The 23,146-nt window shown below is 41.2% G+C and overlaps 2 protein-coding genes across 20 annotated transcripts in view; one reads left to right on the plus strand and one right to left on the minus strand.

The window, feature by feature from the left end:
- scaf4b (SR-related CTD-associated factor 4b) lies at positions 1-19,171 on the minus strand. Of its 2 annotated transcripts, XM_027012149.3 has the most exons (18): positions 18,988-19,171; positions 16,180-16,263; positions 16,025-16,069; positions 15,599-15,760; positions 15,035-15,164; positions 14,748-14,884; positions 14,294-14,401; positions 13,918-13,997; positions 13,606-13,666; positions 13,128-13,265; positions 12,728-12,795; positions 12,450-12,640; positions 12,184-12,284; positions 11,938-12,051; positions 11,466-11,622; positions 10,599-10,702; positions 1,876-1,978; positions 1-1,526 (listed from the first exon to the last, which is right to left on the minus strand). In XM_027012149.3, the coding sequence occupies exons 1-18, from the start codon at positions 19,015-19,017 to the stop codon at positions 1,006-1,008; spliced, it is 2,334 nt and encodes a 777-aa protein (XP_026867950.2). In that variant the 5' UTR covers positions 19,018-19,171; the 3' UTR covers positions 1-1,005. The 2 variants fall into 2 exon arrangements, with proteins under 2 accessions (XP_026867950.2, XP_081556058.1); XM_081699932.1 differs by lacking the exon at positions 13,128-13,265.
- ccdc150 (coiled-coil domain containing 150) overlaps positions 17,255-23,146 on the plus strand; it is a 23,191-nt gene continuing 17,299 nt past the window's right edge. For 16 of the 18 annotated variants that reach the window (XR_014117855.1, XR_014117857.1, XR_014117861.1 and 13 more), the window contains exons 1-5: positions 19,165-19,305; positions 20,451-20,813; positions 21,172-21,350; positions 22,639-22,707; positions 22,828-22,944. Coding sequence is in view for 10 of the 18 variants with exons in the window: in XM_081699921.1 (XP_081556047.1) it covers positions 20,453-20,813; positions 21,172-21,350; positions 22,639-22,707; positions 22,828-22,944 (726 nt within the window). In the remaining 8 variants the exon portion in view is untranslated. Of the gene's footprint in view, positions 18,577-19,164; positions 19,306-20,185; positions 20,263-20,450; positions 20,814-21,171; positions 21,351-22,638; positions 22,708-22,827; positions 22,945-23,146 lie in introns of those variants that run through there. The other 2 variants (XM_081699924.1, XM_081699922.1) reach the window with 2 other exon arrangements.

The raw sequence follows: 23,146 nt of genomic DNA on the forward strand, positions 1-23,146 counted from the left end.
TAAAGAAAAAATGGTTTATTAAAATTAATGGTGAGGCATTGAAAGAGAACACTGTCGTCTGATAAAAAAGCAGATGCTTTTCCCATTAAAGAACAGAACAATATTAACAGCTGCCGTTTGAGGGTTCTTCTCCTTCCACACAGTAAGGTACAAGTCCAAACATGCAGTCCCAAAATATACAAACCCCAGAAATGACAGTGAGTTGTAAATGTATTTGTCAGAAAATGGTTTCTTTCACTTATAAAGGAGATACTGTTAACTTTCATAGGTTCAATTGTTACAGTATGCACTTTGCTTCACCAAGGGGTTCTCAGACCATGCTTTGCATGTTTTTTCTTTAAATTCAAATATGTTTTCACATATGAACATTGTCTCCTGCTTTACTTGACTGGAATTTTCATCCAGTAGTTGTTTTTGATCTTATTTTTGTTTTTCCACAGCACAACTATTTTAGTGATATATAAACTGGTTTACTTTAAACATTAGATGCAATTTGTTTCTAAAAATATACTTACTATAGCTTTAATTTTGGCAAACTCAGCCAGTTTGTGTCCATTGAACAGTTTATGGAACTGAACAGCACCTTGCTCCTCAAAGATGACTATTAGGGTGTTTGTCCAACAGGTGGCAGTAGTGAGCAACAGTAACTCAGCAACACTTTTCAAAATCTGGGGGAAAAGTTATAAAAGTCTCTTTTCAAATTCATGTACACAGTCCATAGTTGCTTAAGACATACTGATGCTCCTTCAGTTTATACACTTGATTGCAGTTGCTGAAAAACATTTGCAATTGGAGACTTCAGGTTGAATATGTTTAGACCAAGATTATATTACAATGGAGGGGAAAAATATTTTTCTACCCGTCTAAACACATTTATTGGTCTACAAGACCTCAGGATGACGTGCTTATTTCCATACCAAAGACATTTCTATATGAACTTCTGCATCCTGCAAAATTACTGAGTCTTAACCAACAGTCTCTGTGAGTCTTTGGAAGTCTTTGGGACTATCGATTTCCAAAGCGACCATGCCCCCTGGGACCACCCCTGCCCCACCCACCACGTCTGAATGGCGGTTCGTCTCCAAACCATTCTGGACCCCTGTTTGGCCCATAGTCCCGCCAGTCATCCATAAAAGGCCCAACGTCCCAGTGATCTTCATCCATGGGGCCAGGGGGTGGGCCATGAGAAGGGAAGCCCTCCATGGGGGAATGAAAATCTTCTCCATACGGTCCAGGCATGGGCATCCTGAATCTGCCTGGGGGTCCCCCCTCTCTAAACACAGGGCCTTGGGGCATGTTCATTGGTGGCATATTCAGACGGGGCATGTTTAATGGGGGCACGTTGTTGGGGAAGGGAGGCACAAATGGAGGCAGAGGTCGTGGAGGCTGCTGAAGGGGTAGGGGCCCTGTCCGAGGCCCAATAAAAGCCCCTGCACAGGGGCCACTCATCATGGGAGACGCTGGTGATCCTGTATGGCTGTTGGGATGGTCACCAGCATCTACCAAGGGACCCTCTATGTGGTCAGCTGTTTTTAGGATGAAACAAAAATAGGTGAATATGCTGGGATGGGTGCCTTGCCCTTGTCAACAACAACAACAACAACAACCACCACCACCATTTCCTGTTTCTTAAGCTGCCCTGATATACTGAATCTTCTTATAACAGTTATGCTCTACATACAACATAAGTCATATACATATTTGAATATGAATGATCGAGATTTATGCATTACTGGCTCCTAAAATGTGATGATCTCTATTCAAATTGTAATAATCATATTAAAAAGACATTTTAGCCATATCTTTATTATATGAAGGAACTATTAGGAAGAGACAATAGAGAATAATAGAAAGTGCTGAGCAGAGGTTTCCTACCTGGGGACATGTGTGTGGGATTGAATCCAGCGAGCGGCAGGGATGATGATGGAGAGGGTCTCCCTGGAATCCCACCAACCACATCCAAAACAAGAGGAGGTATCTGAGAGATAAAGAAAAGTCTGAACTTCAAGATACTGTCGTATACAGAAACCGCATTAACATGAAACAAAACACAAATGATTTAAAATAAAAGGAATGTGAAAGATTACATTTTAAAAAGGGAGGCAAAGTGTTTTCTGTGCATGTATTTGAATTAAAAATAAAAAGAGAACAAAAACATTTATTTTATTGAGCGAGTTTAGAATGGCAAATTTGGATGTAGTCAACATTCTGGTGACATCCATGACAGGGCAGGTGCGAGAATATTTTAAACACAATTCTACTTCTCTAAACAAACCAGCTGCGAGTACTCTCCATGTACACAGCCTACATGTGAAACAGCGACCTCTCGTGGCCAATTTAGTACTGCTCCAGCAGGGCTACAGTCACCTGAAGTAAGTGGTGATCTTGAAACATGTGCATGTCACCTCCCACAAAAAACAAACAAAAACAAAAGGAAACCAGGAATGTGGTTGTGGTTGTAGGAAACGACTTCAGCACCGTATGACTACTGCTGCTCGAGGGTGCAGGAGGGAGGTGGGTTGCCCTCCATAGCCAACCTGCCCGTTACTGCTGCTCAAGAAGCAGACAATGAAAACAGCAGTACCGTAATACCCATTTCACTGTGTCGCACTGTGAAACCCAATGTGGCAAGCGGTTAAAACAATAAACATAAAGATTTTAAAAAATGGAACACTAGTCAGACCATTTTGGTGCAACTTCACAAACCATGCAATTCATGTTCACTGATGTTCATACTGCTAGTGCCTATAAGAATATTAGTGATAACCAAATCTGGACCTCAAATATAGTATGAGTTCTGGATTTTATGATCGTTGATAGTTAATCGAACAGTTGAAGAAACAGGACTTTCTTTGCCTAGGAGTCGGGTGTGATGAAAGGCGTTTAAATCCCTCTGAACTATATCATCAGTCAAGCACTGCTGTAATCCATGCTACTGCACTGATTATAATATGGCATATAGTTCATGTTTAATAGGAAACATGTATAGGATTTAGCTAAAACCTTCTGAATTAATTGTTGACATCAACTGGGTGACAAATTCATATATGACAGGACTTATTTTTAATGCAATTCAAAGATTCAGTAATGACTCCTTTCAGCAGTCAGAGACTGGGTTCTGACATTAGTAAACGGACAGCCCAGGGGAAGCAATAGCTCTGTTCAGCTGTTTTATGATGGGGGTTTTAAAGCCACAACCAACAACTCAGAAAACCATTTGAGTTTACATGCTTACAATAACTTGTTTACACTGATCCACAATATAATCACCTCTTGAATATTTTAATTGCCCAAATGTGTCCATTATACCACAAATTTGTAGTATCATCAATTTACTGGTTTACAAACATAATTTAGCCATTTGTTATTTATTTAGCCATCATATGTTATATGGTGGGTTTATGAGATGCTTTTAAATAGCTGCTTTCCCTGTCCCAACTCTTTCCTTCAGAGATTCTTCTACAAGGTTTCCTACAAGCCCAAAGATGAAACCCCTGATTGTACCTTTAATGAACTGGTGTGATATTTTAAAAGTCCCATTCTATTAAGGGGACATTCACTAACCATACAGGTTTGTTTTCACTGCTTTATCAAATGTGTGGTGAATTCAATTTACATAAATAAAATAAAAACAATGTATGTTAATTAGAATGATTAATGACCAATTATTAAAAAAATTCTAAACACTATAGGTTATAGACATTCATAACCTAGCCCATAACTGTACTTATGAGCCTGCCATGTCTTAAGCAATCAACCAAACAGCATGAATGATTGAAACCTTCTATAGTGGTCTATAAATTCTATAAATTAATAATAAAGGAAAATTCAAAGGAAATTCAAACTGCCCCCGAATTGCTCTCAGCACTGTCCAATTTGGGGCATTAATGCCCAAATCCTTCACTGAAAAGGGAGGGCTAGCTAATAAAGGGACCATTTGGCTCATATTTAAATATTTGCATAGGCAGCATTTACATGTGCATTGCTAGAGGTCCAGTAAATGTATATTACTTGAATATGCATTAACTGCATATAAAAGTGTATATTAACTGCATTAATAAGAACACGGCAGAAAATATCCACAGTGGCCTGGCGTATAAAATGGAGCTTTCCCCCCTCTCAGCAGGACGGCAGAGGATAGTGTTCCTTGGAATAAGCTGACGAGACGGATTAGGCGTACACCACAGGGAACACGCAGCAGGATGAGCAAGTGGGAGCAGAGTTTGAAAACCCTGGTCTGGGCTCAGGGCGGCAGGGTTCAAAGAGGGGCAGGACTCAGCAGGCATCCATCCTAGTGATGGACAGCCCATGCGCTGAACATTCTTCCATTTTCCATGATGTATGCACAACTGATTGAGCTAGTTGGTCAATTACAAACTCCTCCATGAGGTACGTTAGGCAGTTAGATTAGTAAAACAGAAAAACGAAGTGAGTTTGGGCTGTCCAGGAGTGGTGCACTAGCCTTGTTATATTAAGGTATAAAAGGCACAAATATCATTAAATCACATTATATTGCCTTTCAGATCTTAGAGGTATGATGTGTGTAAACGCATTTTTAACAGCTATGATGTGTTGCTGGAAACTTGGACACATGGACATGTTTATTTACTTACCCCAGGAGTGCATGAATTTAGTTCTGGAGGGCCAAAATTTAGTAGTTTAGCATAGATTGCTTAATTAAGGAGTTTTCATGAATGGTGATTTGAGGTTTTGGGCTGAAGCACTGCATTCTTTTAGCACAATCTGGGGTTTTAAAAAAATGCAACCAGCTCAATTAATAATTTTGCCGACTTCCTTAAACCATTGCAACATGGTCAACGGTTTTCTTAAACCCTGTGGAGCAGCAGAGTTAATCGAGCAGTTATCTGCAGCTGCACCCAACGGTGAAAATGGTGCACTTTTACCTGCCCTGTCATTTCCTCTGGAGTTAAAGGAGTTTCAGACCCCAGGCTGGAAGGGTCATTTCAGGGCAGGTGTGTTGAAACAGGGCAAACACTTAAGCCTCAGTCTGACACCCCTTGACACACTGTTGCACTACTTGGTGCCCTAAATTTCAGACCTTTGTAAAGTTGAAGACCTTTGATGAAAAGGTGGGGAGATGGGTGAGTTCAACAGGACAGCCATGCAAACAGGCACGTCTTTGCATTTGGCAATGATCCAAATGAGAACGCTACCTGCAGTATGAATTCCTGTTCATAAAATATAAATGCAGGAAATACATGGAAGCTTGTCAAGCCAGACTGATGGTGCATATGGGCAGATATCATTCTTGTATTAATATGGACTGAAGGAACAGGAAGAATAGTATGTCGCTGGAGTGAGGCATCACACCAGCGTAGCCGCTTTCAAGATCACAGCTGTGTTGCTTAAAAACATTTTTCCTCTACAGGGAATATTCAGGCTCTTCATTAGTTCCATCTGTCATTCGGGAAAGACCATGGTCCCATACCCCTCTGGCTACACAAGAGTTGGCAAGGATCCAAATCAGATTTCACTCACATATTCAATAACTCCTGAGCAGGTCTTGAATCTCTGTGGATTCTGAGCATTGTACTCGATAGGTGCTCAGAGAACACTTTCAGAAGGTCACAACAAAAAATAGTTCAGAAATCATCTCTGTCCACAAACACAGATGTGTTGATGGACTACTACAGGACAGAGGAGCCGCAGCCAGAAGATGTGAACCAACACGCTGCACAGCTGAAGGGGCGGAGTGAGGCAGCAGTAGGCTCGAGTGACTTCCATTTCAGTGCAGGCCAATGTGCTCATTTGCATGCTGTGCGTTCTGAGTGCTACCCAAACTTAGTTCACCAGTTCTATGTACTTCCCGTTTCCATTTTGACGGTTGTAGCTATACATCTCTGGGGTGCTAAAATGAGACTCATAGAATCTCAGTAACATGCACCGTAGTGTTCACCATGACCTAAAACCGGTCAATTTTGAAGGGTTTGATTTTTCACTAACAAATTTAATCATCTGCATTTTATCGTGTAAAATATTAAAACAAACAGTTTTACAGCATTCCTATATTGGTGCTGTCCATACCAGATTGAAAGGCCAGTGTTTACCATTCATGTGCATGCTTGCCGGATACGTATCTATATTAACCAGACAAATGTAGCTTAACTTCAAGGAAGAACTGTAAAACTCTATTTAGTATGTTTCAGGCTCTCTTTGAAAAAGCAAAGTGCTCGTACCAGATCAGTGCTCATTATAAGCCATAGCAAGCCATAATTGCAGCTTAACAAAACGTTACATGCTGTTACATGCATGTTTTCAATCATGTACAGTTTCAAAGGGAGAGTAGTGTGTCATTAGCTGGCTCCCACCAGGCTGTAACATTAATTATGCTGGGCCATCACTCACCTAAAAGAGTAGGTGTTCCCTGTTATGCTTGAAGGCTCAAAATGACCTTAGTAGTTTAATCAAGTTGGTACATAAAATGATGTACATTTCTAAATATAAAATTGGAAATTATGAAGAAATTGAACAGAACATTATTTTTTTTTACAAACTCTAGTAGAGCTTGCACCCAATACATTTTTGGCTAATTAAGAATCAAATTGAATTAAAACAAATAAATGAATTAAGTAAATCTAGGAAAACTGTTTAATGAGGTATCGCACACAAAAATGTATCAACATGTTAGAGATTAGTCAACTTTTAACTGTTCATCAGTGGTTAGTTTCTAACTATAGAAGTGTTGTCCATTTATTTTTGGGTGGCACCCAAACCATATGCAGTCAGTGATCCTGTGATAAGAAATCGATTAAATGACGAAAGAGTTCCGCGCAGGCGAACAGATCTGCTGGAGTAACTACATCTATATAACCATCTATAACTCTGGCGTAAGTAAGTACGTGGCCATTTACTGCAAGTACCAGGTAGCTGCTTCTGAGGAAATCTGTGGGAAGTGTGTAGGGCCTGCTACAGGCACTCATGTTCCTACCTTGATGGTCTAAAGCCAGAGAACAAAAAGGTCCATTCCTACCACACAAACTGCCAAGCGAGGGCAGGCTGGATTACCGGTCGAGCAAAAGAAATCTTTGCCTTACCAACTCTCTGGTTCCTTCGAGGGGCATGAGAGAAGAATCCGGAGACAGATGGGCTTTTATGCACCCTGGATCATCTGTGTCCAGCCGTCTGGAAGCTGCACTCCATCGATAAACCGCTGGGCTCATTCTATACTGACAGATTCAATCCTCAATTCCACCGTGAAGATTAGATTACCTCTGCAGCAGTTAGTAAGAGAGCGTGCTCCGTCATAGCGAGACATGATCGTTTAGAACTGTGGGTTTGGTAGCATTTTCTTCCTTTGATGTATGACTAAATACTTCTGTGTTGAAAGAATGATGGATTTGCATGAGATCAACTGTTTCACAAACTATTATTGTTGGAGGAAACAAAGTGACTAGTGTACAGTGAACCCATGTGGTGTTTCTCCCCCCCCCCCATCTTTTTTTGCTTGTCAGTCACATACCGCCAACATGATGCTGGTCAAATGTCATGACGCCACATAAACTTAACTGCCCCTGAACAGCACCTTTGCCCAGACATGGGTGCCTTTGTTTCTTGTTTTCACACTGCACAAAAAAAAAAGCTCCTTCAAGCGATTTTATTTTGCCATGCCAGTACTGATGGCATGATTACTAGAGCACGCTGGTTCAGGAGAACCTGAAGGTTATCTGGTGTGCGTGTGCACGGTTACCTGTGCATCAGCGGAGTGTTCCACGGAACTATGAAATACTTCGGCATCTGGCATCGACATCCCATAATCCATATTCAAAAATCTCCCACAGAAGCATAGTATGATGCCTGATGCAGAGATTTTTTTTCAAGGCTGACAGTTTACATGTGGCTGCAGCAGACAGCAAAGGTAATCCATCTTTCTACCAGTTCAAAAGGGTACTCCTTTAGGGTTTCTCTTGTAGCAAGACAGCTGATACGTTAGAATGTATTCAGGGGAAAAAAATAAAAATAAATCTCTGTACACAATCACTTAAGACAGGTATGAAACATGCTCCAGCACTCCAAATACGCAACACATCCCTTGCAAAATACCATCCTGTATTTATTTAAAAAAAACAAAAAAAAAACAAACAAAAAAAAAAACAAAAATAAAAAAAAAAACACCACCACCACACCACAACCGGGCTGATTAATGAATTCATTGTGTGAAGATGACCTGCTTTACTTTTGCAGATAATTGCCCTTCTATGAAAACACTTTAAAAAGTATGACGAGCAAATTAAGCTCTCCAAATATTTTGCGTATATAAATGTCAATCGCATTTCTTAAATAGTGGCCCTGAGAAGATTCAAATTTTAATGAAAACTGAAAAACCTAACCATCAATGGGTCATGTTAAAACCAGTGCTAGTATAGCCAAAATCACAACAAAACATTTGTTACTTTCCAGAATAAATTATTTTAAAAAATATGTTTCTCTAGGAGAGGGGATGGTGTTCATTTTTCCCCATCTCACAATTACTCAGTACAAGGTTTTTTTTGGTTTTTTTTAAAAAAGGCTTTAAAAGACGGTGGCCATCATAGGCCAAATATGTTGCTAATCCAAGTTAAATGTGCATGTGCATATTACCCATAAAGTGCAATTTAATTGAAATAGCAATCTGACATTTTAAGTTAAAAATGTTTTTTAAAATTACTGTTATGGCATACTTGAAAATGACCTGTTTAAATGCTTATAGTAAGCTTGAAATAAGCCAATCCAGTGTCCTCTCACTGCTTTGGTGTAAATCGATAATGCTTTAACCAGGCTTTTTGTAAAAGTAATCCTTTCACCCATAAAGGAGAATTTGTTAATTCTGCCATATATCCCAAACGCAAAAATGAAGGGCACATTGGACTTACCTGAAAACGGTAGGACATAAATAGTCGTTAATCCAGGGCCTGATTTTCAGTGCAGGATAGAAGGTATTGCTCACGGTTTTAGAAATTCCCACAAGTCCAGCATTTGTAATGCAAGAAATTCCTGCACACAAACTGTAGCCATATCTAGATAAGAATTAATAAAATGAATCCGCACAAATGAATGAATGAAATCAATGCATCAGTTTTTGCATTATGGGTCACAGCATCTGGGTAGCTCGTTGGTCAGATGGCTGCATCAGTGTCAATGTTAGAGCAACACGTCTTACTGGCATCGGCACATCGGACGAAAATAAGCTGCTTTTAGCATACAGATGTCAATTAACCGCACAGGAGTTTAATTTTAAAAAGAAAAAGACAAAAGCAAGCATTCCAGTCCTTCAGAGTAGCACACTGTAAATGGTTTCCCCATCATTCCTAGAGCAGACATGCCTTATAAAGCTCGGGTGGAGGGCGGGGTCCTGCAGGTGCTCTGTAGCTCTGAGGTTTCCAATAGGCCTTTCTAAAACATTAAACCTCAATGAAAAAATGCGTTGTAGTCACGCATGTCTTCATGCCTTTTGTTTTTTCAAAACAATTTATAATGGCAGGTTCTAACGTCATGCTTACCTTTTGAAAAATCTTCCAATTGCAAAAGTACATATAGAGAAAACAAGAAAAACTGAATGAACTTGGACAAAACGAACTAAATCACGTCCATATTTGAGCAGTGCATACATGTGACATTGCAAATTAATCCTTTAGTTTCTAATGATGCAAAAAAGTGGGTTTTGCCTAATCATTGGCACCACTGCCTATTAACACCTTCAGCGCCTGTTCACTGACTGGTGTACCGCTGCGCTTGACAGTTTTTAAACATTTCCGACCAAAAGTTAGAGAGGCATTTGACTTTGGACAACCCTGCATTGGCCATCACTGTTCCCACTGGAATAGTACCATCGCTATTTCACGAACCCACCTGCTTGAGATTTCCCAGTGCAGTCTTCTCATAGCTGGTGAGCTGCTCTAGTCACCATTTCTCTTCAACCCACCCCTGTCAAGGGTGCCGTTCAAATGACACCTAGTTTTCACCACCAGGGCTAAAAAAAACCCAAAAAACTAAACGGCTGTATATAAAACGGTGGCAGAATATAGGGGTCCTGGGATGGCACACATATTGCGAAATCACTGAGTACAGTTCTTGCTCTGCGATATACCACCTGCATTCATCTGCTGGCTAAACAGGTTGGTTATCAGGCCCTAACATGCATTTTAATTTGAGTACGAAAGTGATTTAACAGTTTAGCAATGTTTAGTTTGTTTAGCTTACTTATGGGACCTTTACATCACGCAGGTCTCAGTGTGTGCACACAGGCTACCACAAAGGATTGTGGTATTACTCTTTATGCATGGGACAGTATGCAAGACAACCTACAACCAAGACCAAGAACCTTTTTTTTTTTTTTTTTTTTTTTTTATTAAGTTCAGCGCTGGTTTGAAATGTGTTGATGCTTTGTTTGTAGCCATGCTTTGGAGAAGAATCTTATGGCCAACGATTCCGCAAAACACGACAAATATAAAATAAACCGGTATGTGTATGTGAGTATGTGACATGTAGAAAACACATTGCCTCCCAAACGAAAAACACAAAAAAGTGAAGGAGAGTAGAGAAATTGCACAAGACATTGAAAATTCCAAATGGAGTTCCAAGGGAAAGCCCTCGGCTTTTACCTGTGGCCCAGCTATGGTGTGAGCTGCTCCATCTGCCTGTTCTCCTTCAGGTCCTCCGCCACTGCCAGTAGGCTTAATGAGGTCTGTCAGCAATGAAGCCCACTCTACAGGGAGAGATCGGTTTGAAGAGGGATCAATAAGAAACACATGGAACACCAACAAGTGATTAAAAAAAGTGGTATGTTGAAACTTTTCATAATCTTAGAATATGATGCCCCCTGACTGTAGCCTTATAGGTTTGTCGGCATTTCCATATTTGGTCACAGGATCTAGTAGGCTGACCTTCTGTTGGGTCCCTGTTTAAATACCTGGGTCTTTGAACTGTGTCTCTAACCTCAGCCAAATCATGTGTCATGAGAACTCTTCTAGAAATATCTTCACTGTTCTCAAACAATTCATTGCTCAATTTGAAATGGCTGCATTGGCCTACACTGTGTACAAAAAATTATTTTGCTTTCTTGGAATGAATACTATGATTTCCAAATAGCCTAAAGAACCCTCATCTGGAACATCTGAGATTGATCAGGATGCTCACAGTGGAAAAATTATTTGTTAGCTTAATTTACACATTTAAGATTTTTGCCATATCTGCAAAAGTCAGTATTGTGGTGAATAACATTGTTGTGTAATGATACTCATTTTTACTTATTACTTATTACTTATATTTTTAATATTCAAACAAATGATGACTTTCCCCATTATTCAAAAGCTACAGAAACCAGAAAAAGGAAGACAACAGTAGCACAATGGAATCAATTCCCAACAGAAGCAAAATTATATCCTTGCTTAGGTTTCCTCATACTCAGCATCTTTACGATTTGCATGTGGTAATAAAAGCTTTTGTGAGCTCGAGGGGATGCTGGGTACCTGGCTTGAGCGTTTCCAGGTCGAGTGTGCCACCCTCGCAGAGAGCCGATATCTCTGCAGCCTTCAACCTGCTCCAGGGGACGTAGGTGACTCCCAGCTCCACATCCCAGTACTTCTTAAAACGCGCACTTATGCCCTTGTTCATCGCCCATGCAATCTAGCCGGGGAGAGAACGCAATAGCTTTTTTAATGAGTCAGCAACAATAAAACGTTGATCCGAACGACGACTGAAATGCATCCCTGGTGAAACAGGAAGCACATTCAACAAGGAATAAAGATCCATGACAAATATCATCCTACAACTAAACTGGGGTTAAAATTTACTTGGGTAAGGTAATGTTTAATTCCCCCAAAAGCCTACCAAGTCAGGTTTATCCACACAGATCAGAAGTGTTATGCAAAAACGTGAGTTTCCAAAGCAGGGCTGGAGCAGTGTGAAGAGACTGCGGAGGAAATGGCACATCTGCTGTACCTTGAAGGGTTTGTGGTTGATTCTGGCATTGCCTCTGCTGAGTCTGTTAAGGGCCGTGTAGGCGTCCTGCCTGTGCACCATGACGACGTAGGCACACCCTCGAGGGGGGATCATCTAAAAGGGGGAAGAGAGCCAGCAAACAGAATCAGCGACGGGCCAGAGCAAGCGAGGCCAAGAACCGTAATCACCGGCATCGTCACAGTCTGAGGAAATCTCATGAGGTCAAACATGCTGGTTGGTACTAACATTGACAGACTCGATCTGTCCAAATTCCTCCATCATGCAGCTGATGTCCTGCTGCTGGGTTTTCTTATCCAGCTGGCCGATCCACAGGGTAGTGCTACACACTGCATGTACACACACAGACACAGTTTAATAAAAACTGCACAGACATTTGAGCCACACATCCAGGTGACATTCATTTCCCTGTTTAAATTCATCATAAGTGGGAAAGACAACACAATCCTAATCTCTAAAAAGAAGAGAAGAGAAATTAGCACCCGCCTACTGACCACTCAGAGTTTCCCTCTTAATGGATGGGAGTCCTTTATGTTTCCGCTCTCTGTCCCTCCGTTCTTCCACTCGAGACCTCGGCGAGCCCCGCCACTGTTCTCTGGACCGCGAGCGGGAGGACCACGCCCGCCGTGGGCGAGACCCTGAGCGGGACCTGCGGGACCGTGATGACGACCGTCTCCTGGGCGACCTGGTAGAGAAGCCATGGGTTCTATTTTAAAAGCATACTCTTTAATCTGCAATTTACTAAAAGTATTAAACTATGATGCAGCTCAACCTTGACTGGCCAGCATACCGCCCATCTACAGCATCTGTCCTTTGCTCCACCGGCTCCATCGTCAAAGCCTGAAAGCCAAGAGCATACACTTACACGGACTCTCCCACACAAGAACTAAAACAATTCTTTAGCAATGCAAATATCTATTAAAGTAAATGTATGAATCAATAAATTAATACATTAGCCTAATAAATGAGTGAATAAACGAAAGTGCCTGCCAGCATCACAGTCTACTAAAGGCTCTTTATTTCTTGAAAGGCTTTTTTTTTTTTCTTATGTGCAGGGAAATCAAATTATGTTGGTCTTTGTCCATGAAGGCGTTCAGTGGGCAACTGAACAAGTGAACTTTCTAAGAAGGCCAAACATGTTCTTGCAGACTGCAGGGAGCAGTGGTGTGTACCAGTGGCTCTGTGATGGCATGAGCAAGGCTGTTGTCCTGGGTGGCTGTGTTGACCCCGTGCGGCTGAAAGGCTGTAACGGGCTGAGCTGGTTGAGTGCCCACCAGGCCCTGCAGGGCTGCCTGGACGTTAGGAAGCACCTGGACCACAAACCAGCCCTTTAGATTTATAAACTCCTAACAGGACATTACATACCTGTGTGCTTGACTACTGATATGTACGTAATGGGAATTGTAACCCAGCTCAGTGCATGTGCACTGTATACAGAGGCGTAAACATTTAATGCTCACATAAAAACCACAGTATTCGAGGATATAGCATGACAGCTAAGCAGGTCAACCACAAAGGACCATCCTAAAAATCACTGCAATGGCTAAACCCTTTATTTAGCAGACTACTATTGTCAATTCCAGACTTGTTCCAACAATGCAGTGTGTTACTCAAACCAGGCAGGTTTGTACTATTGGTTAAACACAATACCTGATTGGAGAGATGACCAAGCAGGTGAGCTTGCAAAGCCTGCTGCAGATCTGGTAGGTTTCTACACAGCAAAAAAGCAATTTGGTTTCTACAATGATTTTTCAGACCATTTGTAATTACTCAGTCTGGGGATTTGGGACTTGTTCTTCCCCTGCCCCACCCCCAATAAATTACCCAACATTCACTGTGCACATGGTGGAATTGTACAATGTTTGTCAATTCATTGCCATTAGTCTTCTAGTTGGTTCTATTACAAATCATCTCTGAGCCACAAAAAGTCTTATATAAATGTTGAGACACGAGGCGTCTTACATTGGACAAGGCGTTTCCTCCTGTTGTGGTTCCTCCACCACTTCTGGTTCTTCATCATAGTCAAACCGGTCCAGCAACACCTGAAGATGAAAGCAGAGACATATAGACAGACAGACAGCTTTGTTAATAATGTAAATATTTAACAACAGAAAAAGATTATAAAGCCACTAGAAAAAATATATAATCAAGAGTATGCTGTTTTGAGGTCTGTCAAAGGTCATATAAACTGCAGGAATACACTGTTGGTGGTTCTGCAAAATGTAAAATTAAAACATGCCATTGGGCTAGAACAAACAGAAATGTACGAAAGCACGCCAACAGGAAATGCCAGCTTCCATACATCATTAGCCATGATCGCACTTGTCCTGACTGGTACCTTAGCAATGGAGTTCTTCTGTTGGGTGGCTACAGCGTTCTGGGTGGGCGTCTGTGCACTGGGCTGTGCGGCATCACCCTGCTGAAGGGTCTGCAGCACCTGCTGGAGCTGCAACAGCAAACGCCACGCTACAGGTCACTCCAAGCAGAAAAGCACACAGTTCCTCACAAAAATGCAGCAATACTCAAAACATGCCCATAAAGGACAAACGTAATTGGTGTTTGTCTTTTCAACAAGGATGTATAAATAAGTCATTAAATCGGTATTAATGTTTATAAGCGCATTGTTAATACTATTGCTAATATTACATTCATAATTCAAGATGCATCTTCTACATGAAATGGCATTTTATTAGTAATTTTTCCAGATATTTTCAGCTCTCAGTTAATCAAGAGGCAATGCTCAAATGGATTTTCTGTTAGTTAGTTCACAAATCTGCTAAGAGCCAACTCACGTCTAGGCTCTGAGTGGACTGGAGGAACTGAGCAATGGCTGCTAGCGCTGCAGGGGTCTGGATCTGTGGTAGAGCTGCTGGGTTTGCTGCTTCCGCGCTATGGCTGGGCTGTGCAGGACCCACTGCAGCTGGAGACCCTGGGAATAAATTCCATATAATAAATACACACATGAATATCAGACATGGTGAAGTTCACAAGACCACTCAATGCATAAACTACCAGTGAGTCTGAATAAAGCAGAAAGGGTGTGTAGGTCTAGGTGGGTGTGCGTAGTGCAGTTCTGCACCTTCCAGCATGCTGCCATTCTCCAGCACAGGTGTCAGGGAAGCTGTGGCCATGTCCAGCAGTGGCTGGATGATGTCCATACCAAACACACAGTTCTTCTGCCACAGATCCAACACGCGCAAGATCTTGGCCTTTATTTAAAAAAGAAACGATGATCAACAGGCAGGATATAGTTATATTAATCTGAATTGAAAAAATGAACAAACAAAATCATCAAAATAACATTATTTTGGGCTACTTTTTTTTTTAAATAAAGCATTTTCCCTTAGAGATTAAAAATTCTGAAATCCTTTTTTTAAGCGGCAAGATTTTATTTTAAAAAATAAATAAACAAACAGTCCATCCATACATATACATACATACATATATATATATATATATATATATATATATTAAAAAAATAAATAAAGACTGAAAGGAAAAACTTGTGGTAGAAGATAGCCAGCAGTTTATTTGGTTTATGCTGAGAAATCACACCATCAAATAAAGACACCAGGGTTCTGTCACCATACATGGTGGGGTGAGGGCCATTTTAAAGTTCTTGTCTTAAGCTTTTTATAGGTACCTTATCATCAGGAGGGCATTGGTAGAGGCTCTGAAATGTTATGGTGATATTCTTCAGGAACCTTGGACCAAACACATCCTTGTCTTCCCCAAACTGATGGCGAGACTGCCTGATTATGGAGTCCACCACATACAGGCCAGGAACCTTCAGCTCTGGACTACACTGCGCAGATCCAGACAGGACACAAGTTAATTCTCACCTTCTCCAGACGGGCATCATAACCATTTTTTTTAGTACTGGAAGATCATAAAAAGTGGCTTTTTCTGATGGGTAGTAACAGGAAATCAATAAATTGGTCAAACTGGTTAAACCCAAGAATATAAATTTAATCACAACATAAGATAAATTGTAATATACATATTATTGTAGGTTTTCTTTTCTTCTTTTTTTTTTTTTTTACAAATATATTGTATTAAAACAACATACCCGCTTGATGAACTTCTCAATTATCTGAACAACGTGTTTATAAAGCTGGTAGAAGAAACAAGCACACATCAACAGACTGAACATTTAGCAAATTTAACTTTAAATGTGCAGCAGATCAAAGCTTCACTTTTTTCAAGATTCGTGTCCTACTTTACCTTGATAGCTTTTATCCCAGCCTTCGTAATAGACATCATTTTTGCTCGAGAAATTGGTGGTTTCATGTCCATCAAAGACAGCAGCTGAGAGTGAGAAATCAAAGAAGCAAAAATTACACAATTGCTGCCACAACTCCCACATTCCTTCATCCAGAACCATGCATGTTACAGAAACAGATTTTATACACTATATGAAAAGAACACATAGGTAAACAGTCCAAACACAAAACAGTCAGCAGCTCGAACTCTGGAGCTGCATAAATTCAAGTGAGATGTCACAGTGCAGTGCAAATGAAAAAAAAACAAAAACAAAAAAAGGTTTAACAGTCTGAAGAGTGCATGTTCAGGTTTGCCATTTAAGATCCCTTTTAAAGTGATCAAATTCCTATTAGTACTACAATCTGCTATCAATATCCCCCCACCCATCCATGCAGATAACATCCCACTGGTACACAGGACAGAGAAGCACTCAGCTCTCTTTCATGCATCTAACATTACTCACTCTGTTACAAAGCTTAGCTTTCAAGAGACAACTCGCGTCAACAAGGATGTACTTAAACAATAGTAAAACACAGCCAAGTTATACAACGCATTCAGCTTTGATGGATATGCTCAACATTATAAAATGGGGCAGGCTGCTAGCCAAGTCTGTCAGGGCAGACTTGCTCAATGAGACTCAATGATTAATGAACGAGGTGCTCACACATTACAGTTCAATTTCTAGGCAGATAACATGACAGCAGTGCTCTCTACCGTGTTCACACACTACCATGATTATGCAGTGGTCGAAGTTAGGTGGAAGAGTCCAAACCTTTCTCTCATTCACTCACTACCACTCTCACAAACAGGTTCGGACAACTAATCCGATAAAGAATGAAGTGTGACTCATCCCACAGAGAGCATGGAGAGTATCTTTATGAAAAAAGTAACCTTACTCATCACACGGATGCTAAATGAGCCAAACTAACAGGCTGCTTTAAGTATGGCACGCAAGGCAAAAAAGAACACCATTAATAATTAGCCAAATAAAACAAGTTTCCCTAGTTGCCCTTTTTAATAATGCTGAAATGTCACAATGACACATCAAGATAGGTAAAATAGGGAGATAGGTTTGATGCCACATGATCAATGTGTACTTCACCCTCAGGAGTGGTACAATAATGTGGACTCAAGGTAGTCAGAGTGAATTTTTATGAGGGGGGAAAAGCAAATTCGATTCAGAAACTGAAAATGATGGAAACAAGTGAGTGGATAAATGGTTCAATAAATTCGTTTAATAAGGTAGTAAACAGGTTTGATCGTGAGTGGTTTAAATATCACACTTGTTGAGGATAAAAACCACCACCACCATTACTACTAAAAGCCAACATTGCAAATGTATTAGCACAGTAATAGATGTTTGTATTGCAAGAATAACTGATACTACCTTCACTGACGTAGGTTAATCATCCAGAGAGTGTTTTAACAAAACTGGATATCTGCATCATGACATTTCGTAACGAAAAGTAAATAAGTGTTCGGCGTTGTGAAATAGCCTTTACATAGCCTAACTAGGCAGTTCCCAGTTGCCGTAAAGATGGAAGTTGAACATTCAGCGGACAAACCTTGGCCCTGCCAGGTCAAAAGACTAGCATCCATAGTTATACAGTGGGCGAAAGATGTGACCATAGCATAAACAAAAAAAGGAAATAAGCAAAAACACCAATCGAAAGATCAACCAAAACCAGAACAGCTGAAACCTAGCTAACCTCTGCTACCATATTTGTGTTAGCTTTCTTAGCACATGACTACTTTAATGCTATACACGTTATTCTTGTAACTTATAGACTAATTGCGCAGAATACACTTGGACCATTCCAGTTGCGTTAAGATCCGTAAAGAAAGATAGCGTTAGCTAATTGGGCCAGCTAGTTAATCCAGTCAGCATACAATACATACTGGCGCTATACTTTATAGTCATAAAGATTAAAAACACCCACACCAATTAATAAACAAATAAAATAAATATAACATTTTTCTGCTTATGAAATGCGCGCGTATTTGTCGGCGACTCCTGCCATGGCGGAATTAACGTTTCGTAATACTGATGTCGTTAAAAATTCGTTTTCGCAGTTATATTCACTTTGTGATGTTACATCTATAGCTAGACTCGACAAACAGGTGGCATTCACTGCAGAACCATTAGTTAGTATCAATACCCGCGTATAGCTAACCTAACTGACTGACGGACTTTCGACTCGAGTGTAACTAATGTAAACAAGGTAGACTGTTGCAACTGAAGCAAGCGATCAAAGTTACCATATCGGTGGTTGGCAGTGTTTAGGCCTAAACCCCCCAAAAATCTGAGGTGGGATTCATTGCATAGAAGTATAACAAGACACATAAGGAAGGACGGAAGTAAGGAAGGAAGGCTCTTTACACATCTAGAAACACATGTTTTAAAAATAACCCGGTTTAATTTGATTACGATTTGCGAGATTAGCTAACTAACGCTCCTTGATGGTGGAGGCCTCACTCAGAACACCTAGCGTTAGCGAGTTAGCTAACTAGCTGGGTAAATTTTATACCAATTAACTAGCTAGCTAAGATACATAATTACAATTACACAACATCACTTATTTTGATTTCTACGCTTATATAAACAAAATCGGTGGCGGAGGTCCTGCTAGAACGTGTTATGTAAAGTTATGCTATACTTGCACGCTAGCGAGTCTTGGACGTTAACCTCCCTAGCTAAGCTAATCGAGGTTAGCTAAAATAGCCATCACGCACAGCGCCATCGACAAAACTATGACAAATATGTCCTACCTCAGCGTTAAAAGCTTTCACCGCATCCATGTTCCCTGATGGTTCTCTTTAGGTAGCTTGGACTCGTATTTCTTTAGCTACCTATCTTCATCTGAAAGTGAGGAAATATCCGCTATCGTTAACTAGATTCAAATGACAACACTGAAGGGATCAACTTATCGAAACCTCGGCACCGCCGACCACGAAATGCAAATAACACGCAGGCCGCTCTTCCTGCGATTATCACCCCCTACTGCACAGGAGGATTTATAGGAGCACCAGAGGGGAAGACGTTAAGATGTCTCCATAGAAACAAGTGTAGCGAGGGAAGTCCATAGGGTGAGTAGCGCAATATAGTTTATTCAGTGTTTAACGCATTGGGCAAAACTATGTTTAACGTATTCAGCGAAACAAATATATCCGACAAAAATTATTTTGTTAAAGTATTTTCCATTCCTGTCTATTTTGGTATAACCCAAGCCGTTAGCTACTTAGTAATACGAATTAAATCTCTGCTGTCTTTAATAATCTAGCTGTTAGCTCTCTAACCTAACGCTAGATGTGGTAGCTAGTTAGCTATCTTAGCTAACAGGTGATGTTAGCTAACGATAGCTAACTAAGTTACACTATGAAGCGCCGAGTTTTGTGAATTCTTCTCTTCATTTACACTAGCTAGCCAAGTCTTATTTTTAATAAGTAATGATTTATATTTCACGTTAACTTGGTTGTTTGTTTGCCTTACTCCCTAATGTCACTTGGTAACGTAGTAAATCTCAAAGGGCTTTCATTTGTCTGTCCAAGCCTAAAACATTACCATTAGCTAGGTATACATCAATTTATATATTCTTGAAACTCAGTAGCTAAGATTTCAGATTCCTAATGTGCACAGAACTGTCCTACCCACGTGAGAGCCAAGACATAAGAATTCCTGGCATTTAAAAACACAGTATTAACAAATAAAGTAGCTATAACTATGGTTCATTTAATAGTTTTTTAAAAACATATTTTAATAAACCCAATTGATTTTTTTTCACCTTGGTACCATGATTAATGAGCGATTGACTCAAGTACAAGCATAGTAAAAATAGAACCGTCATTCTCTGGGTTTCTCTGTTGGTTCATGACTTTCCAGTTATGTTTGTCAGTTTTTGATAACCTGGCTTTAGGTGTCTTTATCCAGCTTCATATCTTAATTACCAGTATCGTCTCTCTGTTCCTAGAATTGCAAAGTGTCTGCCAGTGCCATGTCCATTCAGCAATGCATCTGAGCTTCCATATGTTCAGAGCTTAACACAGGTCCGAGACATGAATCCTAGGCTTGAACTCTAATTTTGGACTGAATTGCTCTGTCACCAGTGATTCTCCACTGAAAATATTTTTTCCCTTTAATCTGGGATAAGATTGCACGTTTGTGTGAACACTAAGTGACGTATTTCAGCTGAGTCACTGATGCTTCTTAAACGAGTCTCCTGTCCTCACTCTAGTAATGTCCAGGCCAACGATACCACCTTTGAGTGTTGGGGCAACAGCCCCAGAGTCTCTATCCCTGCTGCAACAGCGCCTCCTGGTGGCCAAAAGGCAGGCGGAAGAGCTTGCAGAGCAGCTGGATTCGCTGGGCGCGTCCAGGGAGCAGCTGCAAGCAAGGACTTCAGATAGAACCCCCCCCCCTCGGCCGTTGAGTCCAGTGAAGGTGTACCGAGCTTTGAGGCCAGTGGGGGACGGAGTGCTATGGCGGCAGTGTGAGTCCCTGGTGGGACGAGTGTGTCGGCTGGAGAGCCTCTTGCACACGTTAAAGTTGACCACCTTCCGTCTGGAGACAGAGAGAGAGCTTAACCCATCCCACACGGGTAATTGCTGAATCCCTTTCTTTTTTTTGGCTCTCTTCCTAACTTCATATCTTTGTGCATCTCTCACTTGCTAATTGTGTTTATCTCTTACACTCTCTCTCTCTCTCTCTCTCTCTCTCTCTCTCTCTCTCTCTCTCTCTCTCTCTCTCATCTAGCTTCTTTAAATTTTTTCCTGCATAATTCTTTGTATCTCCTTCCCTCTGTTCATGTGTGACTGTATGTGCATGTGCTGCTGTATATCTGTGTATATGCGTTACACTGTGTGTGCATACTCGTTTTGCACTCTTTGCTCTCTTTCTGCGAGAGCGCAAACTGCATCCTGAATGACGTATTCTGGGTGCATGCACGCACGTGACAGCACGCTTGCAGGAGCGGCTAGCGGCCCTGCAGGAGCAGTGTGAGGAGGAGCAGCGCTCTTCACAGCGGGAGGTGATGCGTTTGAGGGACCAGCTGCAGCAGGCCTGCGAGGAGAGAGAGGAGGCGAGGCAGGAGGCGCACAGACTCAGACAAGAGCTGGACATCTCGCACTCCTCTAAAGTACAACTTTTCTTAAGTACAGCTCCATTTATATGTCTTATCTGGAATACAGCTCCTATATAGTACACGTCTAGAAAACAGCTGATGTGCCCCTTACTAGTGGGAATAACCACCCTTGGTTTGGATGACACCAGCGAAACGTCTTGGCATGGATGGTATAGGTGTTGAAAGGTATCCAGACACACTCCTGCCCATTCCAACTGCAGCAGAGTACCGAGATCTCTTAGATTGTGTGGTTGTGTATCAGCATGGTGAACCTGGTGATCCAGGTGTTCCCAGATGTGCTCTACTGGATTGAGATTGGTTGAGTTAGCAGGTCAGGAAAGGACACCAAGGACACTGTCATGCTTCTGAAACCACTCGTGCACCACCCTTGCATGGTGAGGTGGGTCGTTATCCTGTTGATGGGTACCATTACCATCTGGGAAGAACATCAACATGTACAGGTGCACATGATCTGCTAGGATTTCCAAGTACCCGTTGGCATTCAGACACTCATGCAGTGCTACTAGTGGTCCAAGATCATGCAAGGAAACCATCCTCTAGAAATGAACATTGCCACCAACATTGGTGCTTTAAGCATGTATCTGCTTCACAGGTTCAGGTGTAACAGTATTTGCTCAGTGGTGATGAATTGATCCACTGTGGCACGTCGATTGATCTGTAGTACTCGCCAGAGTTGGCTTTCCCCGCTGGCATCAATGGCCTGTGGGGCACCAATGTTATGCCATTGGGAGGCACTCAATGTGCGAGAAGTCCCTTCTCGGTTCACCTCCACTTTGGCAGCTCTAGAACTTCCCATGAGGTTAGCAGTTTCTGAGATGATCCATCCTTCCCCAAGTTTCGAATTACCATCCTCTTTTGGACATCAGTCAAATCTTGTTCTATACCCATAATGATCATTTTGTGCTCTGCTACAACTCCTCACTTATTTATATGTGCAGCAAACCCTGTCATATGCCACCTGTATTGTCCTGGGCTGAGTTAATTCCAAACCAGGGGTGGTCGTAATGTTCTGATGTGACTGTGCACATCTTCTCTGAAGTGCATACTTTATAGAGTATATCACCTGTGTAGCTCACTTTTAGGGAACATCTGAGCTGAAGTTAACCACTTCTATATATTATCCTCTCAAATGCATTTCCTCTTGAGAATCTGCTATGAATTGCGGTCTAAATAGATCATGTCTACCAAACCAGTATTTACAGTGTTCATGTGATTTCAGTGTGAAGTTTCCTGTTGTACTTTATTATTATTTGTACTTCTCTGCACATGCTATCTGACCCAGATGGATGTTGCCATGGCAACAGATGAACTGAAGGTGGTCAAAGTTCAGATGAGTCAGAAACTGCGGCAGGTGAGAGGTCATCCAGGTCAGAAAGCCTGTTAGAGATACAGTTAGAACAATAAAACCACTATTAGTTGCATTCTTCCTGGACAGATAACACATTACTCTGACTCTGACTTCTGACCTCAGATGAAGGAGGAGCTGGAGCAGGAGACAGTGGCCCGCCTGGAGGCTGAGCAATCCCATAATGCCCTGCTTCAGAGAGTGGAGGAGATAGAAGGAGTGGTGGAAAGAGAGAGACAGCAGGTCAGAGGAGGAGAGGAAAAGAAAGAAAGGTTTAAACTACATTATGACAAGTCAAACTGCACATTTCTTTTCAAATAGCTATTATTTGTATGTGAGCTGTTCCTTAGGAATCTAATCTGATTTTTTTTTTTGGTTCTGATTTGGAACACATTTGCAAGTGATTGCAAATTTGACCATAAACATGATTGAAAAAGATCAAAGA

The sequence above is a fragment of the Electrophorus electricus genome, chromosome 17 (genome assembly GCF_041902795.1).
Source record: "Electrophorus electricus isolate QZ-2024a chromosome 17, ASM4190279v1, whole genome shotgun sequence".
In the NCBI taxonomy this organism is placed as follows: Eukaryota; Metazoa; Chordata; class Actinopteri; order Gymnotiformes; family Gymnotidae; genus Electrophorus; species Electrophorus electricus.

What these genes read in the sequence shown, in the direction of transcription:
- scaf4b (XM_027012149.3), bottom strand. Translation starts at nt 19,017, where the DNA reads ATGGATGCGGTGAAAGCTTTTAACGCTGAG. An exon ending in TGAAAGCTTTTAACGCTGAG is followed by an intron (nt 16,264 to 18,987) that starts GTAGGACATATT and finishes TCTCACTCTCAG; the next exon opens with CTGCTGTCTTTGATGGACAT. An exon ending in TTGGTCATCTCTCCAATCAG is followed by an intron (nt 13,266 to 13,605) that starts GTATTGTGTTTA and finishes TTTGTGGTCCAG; the next exon opens with GTGCTTCCTAACGTCCAGGC.